Source organism: Echinops telfairi, unplaced genomic scaffold (genome assembly GCF_000313985.2).
Source record: "Echinops telfairi isolate 266 unplaced genomic scaffold, ASM31398v2 ScPeMD7_20;HRSCAF=75, whole genome shotgun sequence".
In the NCBI taxonomy this organism is placed as follows: Eukaryota; Metazoa; Chordata; class Mammalia; order Afrosoricida; family Tenrecidae; genus Echinops; species Echinops telfairi.
In genome coordinates this window covers 9,361,414-9,382,013 of record NW_022103917.1, presented here as the reverse complement: position 1 = coordinate 9,382,013, position 20,600 = coordinate 9,361,414, and the positions used below count along the sequence as shown (strand labels likewise).

The 20,600-nt window shown below is 45.1% G+C and overlaps 1 protein-coding gene across 1 annotated transcript; it reads left to right on the top strand.

The window, feature by feature from the left end:
* Window positions 1-6,941: 6,941 nt before the first annotated feature.
* On the top strand, window positions 6,942-19,967 carry ZNF449 (zinc finger protein 449). Its single transcript, XM_004713398.2, has 4 exons — window positions 6,942-7,358; window positions 9,183-9,387; window positions 17,928-18,041; window positions 18,407-19,967. Exons 1-4 carry the CDS (start codon window positions 7,005-7,007, stop codon window positions 19,300-19,302), a joined length of 1,569 nt encoding a protein of 522 aa, XP_004713455.1. The 5' UTR covers window positions 6,942-7,004; the 3' UTR covers window positions 19,303-19,967.
* The last annotated feature ends 633 nt before the right edge of the window (window positions 19,968-20,600 follow it).

Below are 20,600 nucleotides of genomic sequence, written 5' to 3'. Positions count from 1 at the left end.
CTCACTTGTATGCCTATTATCAGAAAAACGATAACAAGTATTGGAAGGAATGTTGAAAAACTTGATTCCTCATGCACTTCTGGTTAGAATGTGAAATGGCGCCATTAGCGTAGAAAACAGTTTGGCCCTTCATCAAAAAGTTATCCAGAATGAACATATGGTCCAGCAAATCCACTCCCAGGTGTATACCAAAAATAATTGAAAGCAGAGACTCAAACAGACACGTGTACACCAATATTCATAGCAATATTATTCACAATAACCAAAAAGTGGAAACAACCCAAATGTCCATCAACAAATGAATGGATAAACACAATGGAATCGCCTCCAATCATAAAGAGAAGCAAATTTCTGATAAGTGCTATGACATGAATGAATGTTGTAAACTTTGTGCTGGGTAAGTAAGTCAGACACAGGACAATTTTAGATGATCCATTTATATGAAATACCTAGACTAGGCAAATGCATACAGGCCAACGTTGATTTGTGGTCATCAGGAGCTGGTGGGAGGCCAGGAGGATGGTGAGGTATTTCTGAGTTTGTTAAGGATGATGAAAACATTTGGAAAGAGTGGTGGTGGTGACATAGCTTGTTGACTATAATGTCACTCAATTGTACACTTACAAAGGACTGAGATGTCAAATGCCTTGTTACATATTTTTTATCACACACACAAAGGCACTGGGTAGTCAAGAAATTCTTACTGGGGAACCCTCACCCACTATCTTCAAGTTGATTCCCACTCTTAATAGCCCTGTAGGACAGAGTAGAGCTGCCCCACAGGGTCTCTAAATCTTTTTTATTGCTGTTGTTTCTTTTTTTAAAAATCATTTTATTGGGGGCTCATACAGCTCTTATCACAATCCATGCATCCATCCATTGTGTCAAGCACATTTGTACATTTGTTGCCATCATCGTTTTCAAAACATTTTCTTCCTACTTGAGTCCTTGGTATCAGCTCCTCATTTCTCCCCCTCCCTCCCCCACCCTCCCTCCCTCATGAACCCTTGATAATTTATAAATTATTATTTTTTAATGTACTGACAGATGTCTCCCTTCACCCACTTCTCTGTTGTCTGTACCCCAAGGAGCAGGTTATATGTAGATCATTGTGATCAGTTCTCCTTTTCTCCATCCACCTTCCCCCCACCCTCCTGTTATCTCTACTATCATTATTGGTCCTGAGGGATTTATCAGTCCTGGATTCCTTGTGTTTCCAGCTCTTATCTGTATCCCTGTACATGCTCTGGTCTAGCCAGATTTGTAAGGTAGAATTGGGATCATGATAGTGGGGGCAGGGGGAGAAAGCATTAAAGAACTAGAGAAAAGTTGTATGTTTCATCAGTGCTACACTACACTCTGACTGGCTCGTCAAATCCCCTGCGATCCTTCTGTGAGGGGACATCCAATTGTGTACAGAAGGACGTTGGGTCTCCACTCCGCACTCCCCCTCATTCACATTGATATGATTTTTTGTTCTGAGTCTTTGATGCCTGATACCTGATCCCATCGATACCTCGTGATCACACAGGCTGGTGTGCTCCTCCCATGTGGACTTTGTTGCTTCTCAGCTAGATGGCTGCTTGTTTATCTTCAAGCTTTTAAGACCCCAGACACCTTTGATAGCTGGGCACCGTCAGCTTTCTTCACCACATTTGCTATGCACCCATTTTGTCTTTTTTTGTTGCTTTGTTTTGCTCTTCCTTGTTTTTGTGTTTATTATTGTCTCTGCATGTCGATATAGATAAGATAGGCGGGATAAACACGCCGGAGGAGAAAACAACGGTTCCAGGGGGACATTGGAGAGGAGAGTCGGGGGAAAGGAAGTAGGGGGTGACAGACTCAGGGACAAGGGAACAAATGATCTAAAATCAATGGCGAGGAGGATATAGGATGCCTGGTGGGGCTAGATCAAGGGCAATGTAACCGAGAGGAATTACTGAAATCCGAATAAAGACTGAACATGATGGTGGGACAAGAAGAAGGTAAAGGAAAGAGGAAAGAAGTAGGAGGCAAAAGTCATTTATAGAGGTCTAAATACAGGCATGTACATATGTAACCATATCTATATATTATGATAGGAAATAGATCTATGTACATATATTTGTATGTTAAGTATCAAGGTAGCAGGTGGACATTGGGCCTTTACTCAAGTGCTCCCTCAACGCAAGAACACTTTGTTCTAATAACCTGGCATTCCGTGGTGCTCACCTTCCCGACACGATCGCTGAAGTCTCTAAATCTTTCTGAAGGAGGCTGTCATGTCTTTCTCATGCACAGTGGCTGGTGGGCTCCAGTCCTCCACCTTCTGGTTAACAGGAGAGCATTGTCAGCACTGCGCCACCAGGACTCCTGGAATGAGGGAACAGGGCAGCCTAATGTTGCAGTCCTGGGTTCCAAGCCCCCAGGTTTTAGAAACCCTGCTATTTGTTTGTACCTGTTCCTTCAGCCTCCCAAATTCTCTCTGCAGCCTCCAAATGGGTTGCTGCATCCTCCCCGTAGTCAAGCTGCAGCTTCTGCACCCGGCTCAGGCTTTTCCACCGTGACAAATGGCCTGGAACAGGATGACAGCTCCCTAGGACCTTTTGAAAACACACCTGTGTGAAGTGCAGGTGATAGGCCTCTGGGCCAGGCAGGGTCACGTAGGGGAACTCCTGGCTCTAGGTGTAGGCATGTCTGTGGTTTCACTACCTGCTCCTGAGCCCTCGAGTTCCACTCCATCATCTAGCTCCCAGGGCTCCAGCTTGAAATGTCAGCTAGACCCCCAAACCTCTGGCAAGGAGTACAACAACACCCGGGAGCAGCTGGTTCCACTCTCCTGGCCTTTGTCCAGGATTTGGCAGTGACTGCCCCTTTCCTGTTTTCCACCGGACCTCCCTGAGACAGGTCTTCACTTGCCATCTCTCCTCGGTCTTGGCCTCATGACTGAAGTCCAGTGTGCCAATGTGGCATATACTGGCCAACTGGGCCTGCTTGGACTGCCTCTCCCAAATGATACCATCACATCTAGCACCCATTCCATCAGATCCCACTCCAGAATCCCCGCAAATCATGAAGGTAGCAAGTGCATTCACAGACCGGTCAAGAGAGGGTCACCATCAAGCAAATCCCCAAGCCTGAGGGGCTCCAGGTTTGGAAGACTGGTCAAAAAGGAGTGAGCGAGATCACTAGGTCAAATTTCAGGTCTTATAAATGTGAAGTTCCAAGTTCCCAGAAAACTCAGTACTTCAGTGTAGTAGTGTGGTGGTGATGGTGGTGGTGGTGTTGGCATAGGGGCAGGGGGCAAAATTCTGAATTGGGAACAAACTCCCCAAAGAAACTCTCTCCATGAAGAATGAAAAAAGAAGAAAATGTTCTAAAACTAATTGTGGTGATGATTGTACAACTCTAGATGTGATTGGACTATGGAATTGTATATCTGAATTATATGCCAATAAAACTTGGAGGGAAAAAAGAAATTCTCCCCATAGAATAATGGTTCTCAACCTGGGGGTCACGACCCCTTTGGGGGTTGAACATCCCTTTTTCAGGGGTTGCCTAAGACCATCGGAAAACATATATTTACAATGGCCTTAGGAACCAAGACTCTGCTCCTCTATCAGTCTCCAGGCGGGTCCGCTCACATGCAGATACACCCACAGAAGAGTAGCCGTACTGAAGACTGTTACCCATGCTACACCATGCTTCGAGACAAAATGTCATTTATTTGTCATTAGAAACAAATATTTCAACCTATAACGACATATTGTTTTGTGATTAATCAGTATGCTTTAATTATGTCCAGTTTGTCACAATGAAAATACGTGCTGCCTATCAGATATTTTACATGACGATTCATCACAGTAGCAAAATGACAGTGATGAAGTAGCAACAAAAATAATTTTATGATTGGAGGGTCACCACAACATGAGGAACTGTATGAAAGGGTCTCCGCATTAGGAAGGTTGAGGACCACTGCACTAGAAGTTTGCAGCTAACAGATTTAAAGGAGACCCCAACCGCTCCACAGGAGCCTTGCTGGAGAAGAGGGCTATGAATTATTAGAACCCACCAGTGGCTCCATGGGAGAAAGAGGAGGCTTTCTGCTCCTGTAACCATTTGACAGTCTGGGAAACCCACCAGGGGCAGATAGATCTCAGTCCTGCAGGGTCGCTATGAATCAAGCCAATGGCAATTGGAGTTAAGACAGCTTTCCTGGCCGCCCCGCCCCTCCCACCCCTGGGGCTTTGGAGGCCTTGGGACCAGAAAGGCCGGTCTATCCCTAAGCCGCTCCAGATCTTGTTGAGTGAGGTCGGCGTTTCAACCCCACCTCTCTCATACCCACGTGGCCTCGGCGGTGGCGCGGAGCCCATTGGGCAATGTAGTCCGCAGCTCCGCTCTGCGCCTGCGCCCTAGGCAGTTGCGGCGACCGTGGGTGAGCCGTGGGTGCTGAGTCGGTGAGTCCCGGAGCTGCACGGAGGGCGTGGCCGTCCCCTGGGCGCGGGCGGGGACGCGGGCTCGGGCTGGCAGGGCTCTCTCCGCCAGCCGCGTCCGGCCTCGAGAAGTGGCCGCCTCCAGCCCTGGCCGGGGTGGCGGGAACAGTGGGGAGCAGCGGCGGGCGACTAGCCCCTATCTGGCCGGATCCTGGCCGCCGCTCCCAGCCCCCCTGGTCAGGCCTTTCTCAATCCCCTGCAGGGTGGGTGGCGCCCCTCGCAGAGGCAAGCGGCCACTGAGGAGCACGCGGGACCATGCCACCCATCGAAGTCCGCTCCTAAACCAGAGTTTCAACTTTTCTGGGAGGCGTCCCTCTGGATGTGCCTCAAGTGATCCCCCTTGCACACACAGCTTTCTTCTTTGCTCCTGTGGGGCCAGGAGCTTGACTGGGACAGGGAGACAGAATCCCGCAGTCCCGCAGGAGGACCTTCCATTTGGAGGGACCTATGGCAGTAGCCTTGCAATAGTCCATCCCCTGGTGGATGTGGTCATGGACTTGGGTCAGTCAGGGGAAGGCTGCCCAACTGTGAGGTCCAGCTGCTAACTGGTGTGCCCACAGCCCCTGTTGGCACCATTCCCAGATGTCCTCAGGTGACAGCGATATCCTTACTCGGTGCCACCCACTCGGGCTGTTCGCTTCCCTGCTGTTGCAGCTGGAGAGCAGATGCTCTGAAGTACAGGTGGACCATGACTTCCAAAGGGGTTCTAGTCTGACGACTACGTTGTAAATTGGTTCTGCTGTAAGTCAAATATCGCTTTTTTAAAAAAGAAAGAGTGTTCATTGTCACTGCTGTTTATTGTCAGTATCTTTTTAAATCATATCACTGAATAATGTGAGTGAACATCTGAGAATAATAACATCTGCAAATAATATTGTATGTAGAACATCGCTACTATACGATGTAAAACCCAAATCCAAGCAAACAAGAAGGGAGGCAGTGTCAGTCCACGCTGCTATTGTTCTCTTGTTACAGCCCACTGCACTAGGTGTCAGCTAAGTCACTTGCTCAAGGCCGTGCAGCTAGCAGGTAACAGGTAACTAGAACCGGGATGTCACTGTTGCTACCGTTCAGGCCCTCTTCATGGTAATGGGTGAAGTGGGAGTAGCATGTCGGGGTTGGCGGGGGAGCTAAGAAGAGAATCCTGAGTTGTGGGGGTTACTTTTGGTTTTCTCGCACTTGTTGCACTCCACGAACCAAGACAGTGCTGTCACAGCACGAAAGACTCAGCACAAGGGCTTGTTTCGACATATAGGTGTGACCACCTCTATGACCTCAGATCCCCCTCTGAACATTGCGATGCTTTTAGACATTTTCATTTCTGGGGAATTATAAGTCCTAGCCCCATGACTAGTTTTCCCTGGCATTCACTCGGATTTTCTGGACAAGCTCCTTGGGGCTGCCAAGCCTCAAACGGCAGTCTTTCACCTGGCTTTTGAGAGTAAACCCCTCCTAATGCCAGGAGATAAGAAAAGAGCTCGCAGATGCAGACTGCTTGGATCCATGCCTGGCACATAGTACGAGCTCAATAAATGTGTGTAGAGCAGGTTCCTGATGGCCTGCCTTATTGCCGTACACTAGGAAGGTTATTGCGAGAGGAGGGGCTGGTGTGGGAAGGTTTGCAGAGCTGCACGTTCCTCAAGATGACAGGAAGAGGGATTGGGGATTTGCTGCCCTTTCCAAAGCATGGCTCTACCTATGGTCTCTCTGATTAAAGATTTATTAAGAGGAACTTAAACCTAGGGGGACATTTCAGATGACTCGAAAATATTGTTAGCATGAGATCTCCCTATGTTCAAAAACAAAAACAGTACAATTGGTGTTTGACTGGAAATAAAGTTAAAGGGCCACAGGTGTATACTGGTTCCTTAAGAGCCGGGAGTTCTTAATGGGCAGTCTGTGGAATTTGAGCATGGAGCTATCCAATCCTGAGGATGTTGAGCCCTTGCAATGTGGCTAGTGTGGTCAAAGACCAACATTCTTTATCTTCATCAATGGAAGCGGAGCCACTTGGAGTTAGTGCCTACCAGAATAGAGAGCACAGTTCTAGAAGGCCCATGGACGGGTGGGTTTGGAGACGGTGTAAACCTTTTGACGTTGAATGGTGTGCATCGAAGTGGCTGTGTATGTGTATTTTTATAGGAAGTGGGTCAGCACCTTGCATCTGATTCTCAAAACCACCAAACAGTTTAAGAACTGCTGCTTTAGGGCTTTGATGCAAAGTAAGGTAAGGGGAAAATGGATCCAGATTTCCTGAAACACCCTGTGGAGTGCTACTTGCAGACCAATGATTGGAACTGTGCTGGGAACAAGAAATAACGTTTAATTTGCTAAGTCACAGAGAGAAAAACCAAAGTAAGTTACGGGATTTAAAGGCTGTCGAAGTAAGTATGCCCTCGTGTAACCACCGCTGTTTCTACTTTCTTATATTTTTCCTATCCTCAGCTGTAGGTGACACCCGACTATTAGAGACACACATTGGAATCTCAGACTTCAGGTCCCAGCTAAGTTGTAAGCTGCCGGAAGGGAGCGATGGCTGTGGCCCTGGGCTGTGCAATCCAGGCCTCCTTGAATCAGGGCTTCATGCTTGAAGAGTATGATACTGACTGTGAAGTCTTCCGTCAGCGCTTCAGGCAATTCCAATACCAAGAAGCGGCCGGGCCTCATGAAGCTTTCAACAAACTCTGGGAGCTTTGCTGTCAGTGGTTGAAGCCAAAGATGCGTTCTAAAGAACAAATCTTGGAGCTGCTTGTGTTGGAGCAGTTTTTAACTATTCTGCCCACGGAGATAGAGACCTGGGTGAGAGAACACTGCCCAGAGAATAGAGAAAGAGTTGTGGCTCTGATAGAAGACTTACAGAGAGAACTTGAGATACCAGAGCAGCAGGTGAGAACAAGCGACAAGCAGGGGAGTCCCTGTCATTCGACCAAAAGAAGTCACTCAGGCAGTTACTGGGACTAGCCCAGATATTTAGTCTTTATGGTATTCTTCAGCTTGTCCTCCTCTACTTTCCCCTGCGCCCCTAAGTCCTATTCACCTTTTCTTCTGCTGAACTCAGAACCAAACTCAGTCTTAACACAATTATTTGGCAATATCTCCTTGACGCTGCTGAAGTGAATTTTAGAGACAATGTAACATATGCATACATCAACTGAACATCAATAAAATAGTCCATGGCCCTGGTTGCAAACCTAGTTCAAGGCCTACTTCTGTACAGCTGTGAGTTTTACCTCTTTAGAGGAGCTACTTAAGTGTTAGAGATCATTTGACATGTCAAATGTAGCCACAAAGATGAAAATATTTCATTTCTGGTCCTTTCTAGAAAAAAAAATCTCCACAACCACAGATTCAAGTAGAGTCTATCTGGAATCTAAAGCAAGAGTTAAAAGAAACTCACCAGCTTAGTATATACCGCTGGTGTCTCTGTGAGAGGGAACTGACCTGACAGCTACCACCACCACCATCAAGCTGTCTTTCAGTATATACCTTTGGGGCCTGTCTGTGCCTTAAGGGCTGGGGGCGTCCTCGGACGGCCTCCTCTCTGCCTAGAATCATTGTGAAAGGGACAACCGGACATCCAGGCTGGTAGAGCTCAAAGAGCGCTGCTGTTGGCCATGCGATTTCCCAGACAGCCCCCTGTAGCTGTCTGAGCAAAAATGGTAAGGTATCCCTCCTTTGAGTTTCACGGTAGTACAGTCCTAGAAAATTCAAGTTATGTGGTAACAGACCACACACACACACACCCCAGCAGACTCATTACTCTGGCTATGGTGGTGACTCACAAGGATCCTGTTGATCTGGTCCACTGGTGGTGTTAAACTGCTGACCTGGCAGTTAGCAGCCCAGTGCATAACCAGCCCGCCACCAGGGTTCCTTAATACCAGACAGCTTCTTCTTATCTCTGTGGATGTCTCAGGGCAACCGCTTAAAGTTGTTTGGGACGTGGCACAGTTCTGCCTTAAGAACATCATCCTCAACTGTGCCTTCACGGAAGATTCCAGCAGCTACCAGCTGCCACCCCATACAACCTGCCTTGGAGGGCTGGGACTGGCACTGTCCTCTGCCGAGAGCCCCTCTGTGAAACCTCTGCCTGGGCAGGGTTTGAGCTGAGGCCAGTCCAGGACATCTGGGGGAAGCAGGCAGGTCTGCTAGGTGGGCAGCAGGGGCCCAGCAGTACATGCCTCAGTGGGGCTGTGCAGTAGCTGTGTGCTCCAGCATAGGTCTCCTGCCCCAATGGGGAGGCGTCTTCCAGAGTGTTCTGCTGTGCTAGGATAGGAAGGCTTTGGGGTTCACCACCTCTCTCTCTCTTCCAGATTTTGATAATTCAATGAGACATTAGCTTTGTATGGGTCAGATTTGTTTAACAGATACTATGGCCGCTAGTGGGATGTGACTCTTTCTCGCTTGAGATGTGGCCAGTCCACACCAACATATGGGTAAGGGTGAACTGTGGAGCAGAACCCAAAGTACTTATGTGTAAAAAAGTGTGTAAGATGCCTCCTTTAGAACTTACACTGATTACCTGTTGAATTCATGACACTCAGGACTTTCTGAGATCAGTAAACATGCTACTGAGCCTGAGCTTTGCTATTTCTTTCCATCATTTTCATCTGGCCTAGAAAATGTAAAGTGCCATGTGACTGGTGTTATGTTTCAACTGGACAGTGCTGTTCTGGACGTTAGAGTGATGGGTCCTGTCATCTCCTCCAGGTCGGGAGGCAAGAGATGTGCTTGGAAGAATTAGCACCAGTGGGAACAGCACACCTGCCACCAAACCTCCATGTGGAGTCACCTGAGGTCCACATCCCAGGACCTTCCCAGGAGGTCACAGTGGCAGAGGCGTGGGTCCCACAGGTAGAGCCACAGAATCTGAACTATGGTGGTGTTGGGGAGTGTCCGCGCTTTCCTGAGCCAGGTAAGGCAAGAGGCTTCTGTTAGGGTTTTTGTTTTATTGTGTGTGTGTGTGTGTGTGTGTTACTGTTGTTGAGAATATATACAGATCATACACCAATTCACCAGTTTCTACATGCTTACTTCATTGGCATTGATTGCCTTCTTGAACTTTTGTAAGCTGTTCTCACCCATGTCCTTTTCCGAATGGTTCTGCCCCCATTAACATCAACTGATTATTCCCTAAGTTCCCCGTGTAATCCTTACATTGCAATTCTTTCAGGAGTTCATCCAGCCTCCGTGGCTCCAGAGAGTCCAGAGTCCATGATCATTTAGATGTGTCGTCTGCATTTTCCTTCCCTTTGAGCAGGAGTCTTTCACAGAAGAGGGATCATTTTCTAAACTAGGGTCATGTTGGTGATGATGGAATTGACACCCCCTCTGGCCATTTCAAAATAAATTTCGCATGTAGAAATTATAGGACTTGGTGGTAGATGGTAGGTGTTGCATAAGGAAGAAAAAGGATTTGGGACAGTGTCCAACTTCCTGTCTCATGAACTGGGTGGATGGTATATTATCCACTGGCACACGACAGAGTACACAGAGGAGGCGATTTAGTGGGTTAAGGTGAGTTTAGATTGGAGCGTGTGGAGTTGAGGTGCTTATGGGTCTCCCAATAGAAATGGCCCGTGTGGAAGAGAGCTCAGGAGAGAGATCAGGACTCAAGGTAGCAATTTGCAACTCAAAGGTGATTGAAGTCTCATGGCTAGTCCTGAACTTCCAAGGATTGTACAGCAGCAGAAAGCACAAGGGCCCATGGGCAGACCCTGGGAGATGGCATGCCAGACAAGATCATTATACGTGAGTTCAATGATCTGTACAACTTTTCAGGTACATGATTTGGGTTCTTGCTTCCCAGTGCCATCCAAGCCACTTGATAGTAGTGTAAGGTGACCAGACGTCCTGCTTTTGGTGGGACAGTCCCAATTTTTAACAATTTTTCCCATGGCCTGTGGCGTTTTAAGAAAATCCCAATTTTTAGAAAGAATGCACGACAAACTAGGGTATACGGTTTTCGGCTGCCATGTGGCTATTTCGCCAGCCAGGATATGAGTTTTATCAATGGTGTCCCGCTTTTGTCCCGCTTTACCAATGTTAAAATCTGGTCACCTTATAGTGGCTGTATTTCCTGTTGATGCCAAGCACCTTCAGGCTCTGATACTTGCTTTCCCATCCCTCTGGCTTCCAGTGTGAGAGCCATCTCCCTCTCCTAGTGCCTGGCTCACTGGAGTAAAGGGAATCATCTCACCTTTTAGGGTAAAGACCTCATTCCACCTGGAGAGAGAGGCTTGGCCTCTGCATACCCAGCCAAACCAAACTTACTGCCATTGAATCAAGGGCGACTCATAGTGACCCTATAGGACAGGGCAGAACTGCCCCTGTGAGTTTCTGGGACTGTAGCTTTTTATGGGAGTAGAAAACCTGGTCTTTCTCCCGTGGAGCAGCTGGTTGTTTAAAACTGCTGACTTTGAGGTTAGCAGCCCAAACCACTTTGCCACCAGAGCACATGGAAATTCAATGCATTTAATAAGGGCTACATAAGATGAATTCATTAAACAAATAAAAAATATAAATTGGAGAAGGGAAAAGTATCCTTTTCACATCACCATTTGCTTTGAAAAATGCAAGAGTTATTCTTTTAAAGATTACATTTTTGCTCTTTAAAAAAAAAAGATGAAAACACAGGTATATTATCTGAAGCAAATCCTTTTATAAACTGAGGGGAGAACACCGAATGCTGGCAGAAAAAAGGGGGAAAATTTTAAACAGCGAGGAAAAAACTAGATTTCATTTTATGTATATTAAAATATGGAATGTATTTTATTCAAAGCAGTTATTTTATCACAGAACAGTACATTGTTGGGTATATGAAATGAACATGTGCGCGCATGCGCACACACATATAACGCATGTGAGGGGACTTCCAAAAGGTTGTGGTAAAATGGAGTTAAAAGATAATGGCATTTTTCTTCACAACCCTTTTGAAGCCTTTTCATATCTATTCATCAGAAAACAACCACTCAGATGAAAATTGCTTTTGCATTTCGCAAAATGCCTATTAGTACATATTTAAAGGAAGCTTATATCCACGGATTAGCCAGAAGTCTAAGCTAATTTTGTTTAATAAGGCATTAATCAGTCAATGTGGTGAACTGAAAATGTATGAACCATTCTAACAATCATTTGTGGAAACCTTTGATGTGTCAGGTGCCTGTCTGTGTACAAGGAGCCAATGGAGAGAATCAAAACAAGACTGAGTAGAGGAAGTTCAGGGTCACTTCTGTCATATGAGAGGCTGTACTGTGTGAAACGAACAAAATAACCTTAAAAGAGAAATCAGAAATCCAGGTCTTGTTAAAGTAAGATGATCGTGGTCCTTCTTCCCTAAAGACAACAAGCTAAAATCACAGTCTTGTAAACATCAGGCGATGCAGTCTTTCTAAGTCAGGTAATAGAAGTGTCAGCAATGAAGGGAAACTATTGGTGTGTTTGTACGGTTTGCTAGTAGAACAGAAAGCCTATAAAACATGAATAATATACAATGAATGTTTCTTAGTTAAAAGAACGGCCATCGAGAAGGAGCTGAAATGAGTATGATGCAAACTGTGGAGAATTTCATTTCTGCAAGGGAAAGGGAGCCAAGAAAGACATAAGCATAACAAAAATCTTCATTTGAACCCAAGCCAGACATTTCCAGATGTTGGAGGTAGGCAATCATATTAGAATGTTTGCAAGCAGAATCAGGAACTGCTGGACCTAAGAACATAAAATCTATCACACTTTTATTTTGAAAATGTGGGGTTCAAACTTAGAACACCCACATTGGAACCATTGTCAGTTATCAACTCTAGGCGTTTTTAATTTCAATTGATTAGGTTTCACAAGAGCGTCATACCCAAAAGGCCAAAGGTCACGAGAAATAAAAAGTTAAACCAAAACACAAGGGGGGGGGAACAACCTTACAAATCAGATTAGACCAGAGCATGCACACTGCTACAGACAAGAACCCGCAGCACAGGGAATCCAGGATAGATAAACCCTTCAGGGCCAACAAGGAGAGTAGAGATACCAGGAGGATTAGGGAAGGTGGGGGGAGCAAAAAGGGGAATCGATCACAAGCATCAACCTAGAACCCCCTCTCAGGGGGACGAACAATGGAAAAGTGGGTGAGGGGAGACGGCGGATGGTGTAAGATATGAAAATAATAATTTAACTTATCAAGGGTTCCTGAGGGAGGGCAAACGGGGGAGGGAGGGGGAAGAAATGAGCTGATATCAGGGGCTCAAGTGGGAAGAGAATGCTTTGAAAATGATGATGGCGGCATATGTACAAAGGTGCTTGACACACTGGATGGATGTATGGATTGTGATAAGAGATGTAAGAGTCCCAATAAAAGTATTTACTAAAATATTTTTTTAAACCCAAACAAAATGAAACTCACTGCCATTGAGTCAATTCTGACGCATATTGACCCTACAGGACAGGGTAGAACTGTTTCCCTATAGTTTCTGGGTCTGTAAAGCTTTGTGACAGCAGAAAGCTTCATCTTTCTCCCATGGAGTGGCTGGTGGTTTCCAACTGCCGACCTTTTGGTCAGCTGCCCAATACAGAACCCACTGTGTCACCAGGGCTCCTTAAACCAAAATAAAGGATATGAGAAATGATTCATTTAAAGCAAAATATAGAATAAACAAATGCAATCTGCAAAGCGTCAGAAGATTTGTAGAACTTCAATGACTTCAGATTTCCTTGCTCTATGAACTAATATACGGTAAAAGCCAATTTTCAGTCCTCCCACCCCTACAATAGTAATAATGATAATAGCTCTTGATACAGTGGAGCCCCTCTGACAGAGTATTTGATAAGGGAGCTAGAATAAAGGCATTCCTTGGGCATGGGGTGGGGGGAACATTCATCGCTGAAGCACCTTTGTTAACCTGCTTTTCCCTCTGTTTCAGGTATCTCTTACTCTCTGACCAATTACCCTCACAATGCAGCAGTTTAATGAATGTTTATTATTTTCGAGCTCAGGACTTGGGTATTTCTGACTCAATCCCTCTTGTGGTTGTTTTCAAGATGTCACCAGGGGCTGTAGGCCATCTGAAGGCTTGACTGGGGCTGGAGGCTGCACTTTCAAGATGACTCACCACCTGGATGCTGGGACCAGTTGTTGAGTCTCCCTGTATGTGTCAGACTAGACCTGTGTTCCAGAGGATTTTGAATGGCTAGTTTACCAGAAGTAGCGTGTTACATCTTTTTTCCGCGGTGCCTCTGGGTGGACTCAAACGGTCGACCTTTTAGTTAGCAGCTGAGTGTGGGAACCATTCGCACCCCCCAGGAGGCCTCAGTCCCCCATCAAGTGGTCTTTTCCATCTGTGTGTCCTCATGTTGTGGGTAGCAGGCTTCTCCTGTAATGAATGCTCTTGATGATCCTAGTCACAAACCAGCATTTCCACTCTATTCCGTAGCAGGGTCACTGAGCCCAAGCCATCCTTAAGGGGAGGAGACATACACGCTCTACCTTTTGAAGGGACGGCTATCAAAATATTGGAGGGCATATTTTAAAACTCCCACACATCCCCATTCTTCACTGCCCCTACTAATCTTTTACTTTCCACAAAATTTCTTCAGTTGGGTCAAACTGAGTATGCCTATGATAGATTTCATGGCTATAACCACAAGATATGTTTAATATCATAGGCATTACATTATCATAACTGGGAAGCTAATATTCTAGAGATAGGGTCTGCAAACTGTGTCTCAGGAGCCATTTGTGGCCCTTGCAGTACGGCCATGTGACTCTGAAATAAAATTGGAAATGAACAGAAAACAATCATCGTTTCATTTAACGGATATTATTCAGATTGCGGTGATTTCGTTTTAAAATATATTTATGGCTCTCAAATAACTTACAAATTGTGAGGGACAGGATGGACTCTTCCCTCTGAAAAGTTTTCCGACCCTTGTTCTTGATTATATTCTGAGCAAAAGACATCCTATATGATTAACATTTTCTGCTATTATTTATTCTAATGCTTCTTTCTGCTCCTGCTTCTGTTATTACTAGTTAGTACTAGTCTTACTGCCCTTGAATCAAATGCTGCACTTAATGGTGTCCCACATTTCTCTAAGGCTCTATTCTTTGTCTTTTTTCATTTCTTCTGATTGTATAATCCCCATAAATTTATCTTCAATTAAAGAGAAAAAAATCTATCTTCACATTCATTAATTCTGTCTTCTGGCAATTGAGACTTACTGTTGTGCTGCTCAAGGAGCCCTGGTGACATATAGTGGTTACAACTGGGTCTGCTAATCGCCCGCCAGCAGTTTGCAACCACCAGCAGCTCCTTGGGAGAAAGACGACGTTTTCTACTCACATAGAGCTACAGTCTTGGAAACCCATAAGCGCAGTTCTATCCGGTCCTATGGGGTCACTGTGGGTTAGAATCTATGCAATGGCAGTGAGCTTGGCTTGGTTTGGGTAAGCTACTTAATGATTTTCCCCCCACTATCCCCCATTTCATTTATTCCACTCCAGAACTTCCTTTTGGTTCTTTATTATAATTTTTAATTTCGCTATGGATATTCTCTGATGTGACTTTGCATTCATTTGTTCCTTTACCTTTTTCGATCATGGTTTCCTGCCGTTCTTTAGCACATTTTTAGTAGCTTTTTGGAAAACTTTGTCTTTTAATCAGGTTGTTCTCATAACCTATTTCTGTTGGCTGCTTCTCCCTCCTGCCCCCCACTGTGTGGATGACATTTTCCTGATCACATCCATGTCTCTTTTTTGTTGGACACTAAACGTTGTGGTAACAGTGTGCTTGCCCCTGGGCCATGTCATTATTATTTGCTGCTTGTTTAGTGACTGGAAGCTTTTAGTGATAGGTTTCCCCTTCTGTAGACTTTACCTTCTGATATTGTATCTTGGGTATGTCCACAGCCACTTGGAGGTGGACCATGATTTTGCCAGGGCTCCTTCCTCTCTTGCAAGGGACCAGATCCAGCTGTTAAGCTCCACTGTCACCTGATGGTTTCCATGATTCCAACAATGCCCACAGCATTACTTTCTATACAGACTAACCCAATGAAATTCAGTTTCCTTCGAAAGGATAGTTCTCTTTTTTTATGGTTGCCCCTTTTCCCTTTTTCCTTTTTTTTTTAAATCATTTTATTGGGGGCTCTTATAACTCTTATCACACTCCATACATACATCCATTATGTCAGGTACATTTGTACATATGTTGCCATCATCATTTTCAAAGCATTTTCTTTCTACTTGAGCCCTTGGTATCAGCTCCTCATTTGTTCCTCCCCCTCCCATCTGTAAGCAATTGCACACCCCCTTACAGAAGGGTTGTGGGAAGAAGAAAGGATACTAATCAAGGGCCAGTTCAGAGATTTGTTTTGACCTCAAGAGTGCTCATCCCAGTTGTCTCTCTGGGTCTCCCCCTATAACCCAACCTCCGACTGTGGAGCTTATGTCTCCAGTCTATCTACCATTGCTTTCAGGATGACCTCCACTCCTTTTAAGGGGCCCCTTAGTCTTGGACATCTCCGTGCGCTGTTAAAAATTAATCCAATTGGACGGAGAAGAGAATTACCAGTTACCTGCTTTATGGTCTGCTAATCCCCCCGGCAAAATCTCTGGGTCATAACTGCAGCTGAAGGTGGGAGCACCAGAACTATTTTCACTGCTGCTTTAGCAACTAAGTGCTAGCTAGAGGGGAGGGGACAGTAGCCCAAAGTCTTCTTGGCTTTCCTTGCCTGGTATGGAACCACTGTTTTTCAGATTGGGCCTTCATCCCACTGCTGGATGCTGGGTGAAAAACAGCCCCTGCCTCTTGGTAATATTTGCCTAGCATTTAAGCTCAGTAACGGGTAGCTAGAAAGACTGCTCACATGACAAACCAGCCTGTCTTGAAAGAAGTACGGCCAGAGTGCTCCTTAGAGACAAGGATGGCAAGACTTTGTCTTGCATGCTTTGGACATGTGGTCAGGAGAGACCAGTCCCTGGAGAAAGACATCCTGTCTGGTAAAGTTGCAGGGTGATGCAAAAGCGGAAGGCCCTCAGGGAATGAGTAGACACGGTGGCTGAAACCATGGGCTCCAACATAAAAGCAATGGTGAGGATGGTGCGGGACCAGGTGGTGTTTCCTTCTGTTATACATAGGGCCGCTATGGCTTGCAAACCGAGTCGATAACACCTAACAAAAACAGGTAGCTCCTTGGAGACAGACATCATGCTAGGAAACGCAAACAAGAAGAACACACTCGAAAAAGATGACACAATGGCTGCGCCAGTGGGCTCAAACACATTACTGTGAGGATGGGTTAGGATTAGGCAATGTTTCATTCTACCACACACAAGGTCACTGTGAGTCAGAGCTACCTCGGCAGTCCCCAACAATTGCAACAGTAGCTGGGGCCAAGATAAGCAGTAAGAACATCCTGCCTCTTCTGGGAAGAAGAAAGAGTCTTTCTTCCCTTGACTGTACAACTCTGGGTAGGAGCTTCTAATCTGGCTGAGTGAGAAAGAGAAAAATCTGGACTCAATGATTTCATCCTTTTGCAGTTAGTACAACATCTCAGTAGCTTTCCTCAAATGGATGTTTCTTCCATTGTATGTCCTTAGGACCATTTTCAAAGGACTTCAAAAGTGTTGTTGTTTTTTGAAAAAAAAAAAAAAAAAGCAGTTCCCCCTGGTTCACTTCAGAGCTGCTCACACTGGCATGCTGGACGTTTCTCTCCTTCCTGACATATAAATTGGCATTTTCCAAACTACGTGTTACTGTCGACTGGCACACTTAGCCAGGCAGGAGAAAGCAGAGGAAAGGTGTGAAAGGCCGATTCCCGCTGTAACTGCTGTCAGTGCAGCGAGGAGAGGGCTAGCAGGTCACCAGGGCAGAGTGAGTGGGAGCAGATGTTCTTTGCTGTCTTTAGATGGACAGAAACACTGCGAATTATTTGGGTGAAGGTCAAGATAAGCCCCTTTCAAATTTCCAGGGGAAAAGAACATCTAAAGACTGTTTGGCAGGTTGTCAACCTAATTCAGTTTTCATTTGTATTTGAAAATCTCTTCGCTGAAATCGTTCTGGTTGCAGGGAACTTTTGCTCGCCTCATTTGGTACTTAGTAACAAAATGCTTCTCAATTTCGGTATGCCAAATTTTAGATAGATTCACATCCAATTTTGGCCCTAACTGAACTAATTCTGTTATCGAAAACAATGTGGAACTAAACTCATGCATTGATTTTAGCACAGAATTTAGTCATTCAGGTTAGAGGACCACCTTGAATTGAATACAGAAGGATCTCCCTCTCATTTTGGTTAGGTTTTCTCATTTCAAGCAACAAGGAAACACTGTGGGGCTCTGGAGGAACTAATCCCAATTGAGAAGGGAATAGATATCAAGAGCCTGTTTGAGCAAGAAATCGAGCAGCTTAAACTCTGTAAAAACCTTCGATGAGCCTAACTCCTGCTTCCTATCTTTCTTGTGACCAGGATATCCAATACTAAAGCTTGACCTGAACTTGCCATTGGAGCACAGAGAAGAGTCATGGGTGAAGGAATTACAAGACTCCAAAGAAATGAAACAATTACTTGATCCCAAGTTAGGTAAGTAATTGTCCAGTGACTATTATGGAAGACCAAGGCTTCCATCCGGGGAAAGTCTTCCAACTAGTAGTTCCATATAACTCTTCTTCCTTTCCTATTTTCCTTAGAACATGGTGATAATTAAGGTGACCAGATTGTAACATTGGTAGAGTGGGACACCATTGATAAAACTCATATCCTGGCCAAATAGCCACATGGCAGCCGAAAACCGTATACCCTAGCTTGTCGTGCATTCTTCCCAAAAATCGGGACTTTTTAAAAACGCCACGGGCCATGGGAAAAAATATTAAAAGTCGTGACTGTCCCGCCAAAAGCGGGACGTCTGGTCACCTTATGCTAGATGGAATTTCTGTTTGTTTTCTCAGGTTTTGATATTGAGAGAGAAAATGAAGAAGAGTCTTCAAAGCAGAGTAAGATGGAGAATATGTACCCATTTGTTGTGACATTAGAGGGAAACGCTCTACACGGTCCCATTTTGCAAAAAGACTATGAACCGCTAGAAAATCCATGGGAACCACCTCCCGAGGAGCTACAGACAGATTTAGCCAAGCTTGTAAATCCTCAGAACAACGCTACAGGAGAGCAACCTGAGAGTGCCAATCTGGAAGAACCTGTTGCCCCTAGACCCCATAAGAAAAAGAATCCAGGCGAGAAACCTCACCGATGTTCTCAGTGCGGGAAATGTTTTGCTCGGAAGTCACAACTGACCGGGCACCAGAGAATTCACTCTGGAGAAGAACCTCACAAGTGTCCTGAATGTGGGAAAAGTTTCCTTCGGAGTTCCGACCTTTATAGGCATCAACGGCTTCACACTGGGGAGAGGCCCTATGAATGCACTGTGTGTAAAAAGCGATTCACTCGACGATCGCACCTTATAGGGCACGAGAGAACCCATTCTGAAGAAGAAACCTACAAATGCCTGGAGTGTGGGAAAAGTTTTTGTCACGGATCTAGTCTTAAAAGACATCTGAAAACTCATTCTGGTGAAAAACCTCACAGATGCCACAGTTGTGGGAAAAGTTTTATTCGACTGACTGCTCTTACTCTGCACCAGAGAACTCACACGGAAGAGAGACCTTTTAAATGCAATTACTGTGGGAAAAGCTTTAGACAGAGGCCAAGCCTTGTTATTCACTTGAGAATTCACACAGGAGAGAAGCCTTATAAGTGTAGCCATTGTTCCAAAAGCTTCAGACAAAGAGCAGGCCTTATTATGCACCAAGTCACTCACTTTAGGGAAGATTTCTTTAAGAACTGTTGAAGAAAACAGGTCCTGCCGAAATTGGCACTAACTCAGAGAAGTAGAACCTGTTTGTCTTAGAAGGGACAATTTGTTTCGTTTTTAGCTTTTACGATCAGCTCCCCCTCCCCCAACTTAAAACTCCTCTTCCAAGGCATACAAGTTTTAGAGTATCTACCAACTCTTGCATCTTTCCAAGCTTTGATTTTGATTGTCTCTACAATTTTATCTTTCCATTACAATGAAATTTTTGTGTGTACCAAGCCAATCGTCCAACCATATCATAGGTGTAAGTGTAAAGCATGTCGGGGATGACATTCTTGTCAGCTATAGGATCAGTAGAATGGGTTGTCTTTGTCAAACCAAGTCTGCCAGACATATCGTAGCAGTACTGCAATTACTTTCCTGTGTGGTTATCAAAGATGAATATATTAATTAGTTCAAGGCAGGTGAAAAGATAAGAGACAGTTAAGTTGATCAAACTACAAAAATGTATCTAGAACACAAAGCTGGAATGAATGACATTTACCTAGTAAGAACTGTATTGTTCTCATTGATGATTCTTAAAAAACATATAGTTAAGAAAATCAAAGTAATAACATTTGCAATGTTGAAAATTTTGCTATACTGTTTAGGTGGCCAAAAGACAACAACAGAGAAACCAAATCCACTGCCATTGAATTGATTGCAACTCATAGTGACCCTACATAGGGTTTCTGAAACTTAAAAAAAATTTTAATCGTTTTATTAGGGGCTCAGACGACTCTTATCACAATCCATACACACATCAATTGTGTAAAGCACATTTGTACATTCATTGCCCTCATCATTCTCAACACGTTTCCTCTCCACCTGAGCCCCCGGCATTAGGTCCTCATTTTCCCCTCCCTCCCTGCTCCCCCCTTCCTCATGAACCCTTGATAATTTATAAATTATTATTTTGTTATATCTTGCCCTGTCCGACGTCTCCCTTCACCCACTTTCTGTTGTCTGTCCCCCAGGGAGGAGGTCACGTATAGATCCTTATAATCAGTTCCCTCTTTCCAACCCACCTTCCCTCCACCCTCCCAGTATCGCCATTCACACCACTGGTCCTGCAGGGATCATCCGCCCTGGATTCGCTGTGTTTCCAGTTCCTATCTGTACCAGTGTACATCCTCTGGTCTAGCCGGATTTGTAAAGTAGAATTGGGATCATGATAGTCGGGGGGAGGAAGCATTTAGGAACTAGAGGAAATCTTATGGGACCAGACAACTTCATCTTTTTCCTGACAACCAGATGGTGGATTTGAACCACCAACCTTGTGGTTAGCAGCCCAA

Excerpts from the sequence above, each read along its gene's own strand:
- ZNF449 (XM_004713398.2), top strand. The coding sequence starts at position 7,005 with ATGGCTGTGGCCCTGGGCTGTGCAATCCAGGCCTCCTTGAATCAGGGC. Across the intron at positions 7,359-9,182 it reads TTGAGATACCAGAGCAGCAG|GTCGGGAGGCAAGAGATGTG; the intron begins GTGAGAACAAGC and ends CATCTCCTCCAG. Across the intron at positions 9,388-17,927 it reads TCCGCGCTTTCCTGAGCCAG|GATATCCAATACTAAAGCTT; the intron begins GTAAGGCAAGAG and ends TCTTGTGACCAG.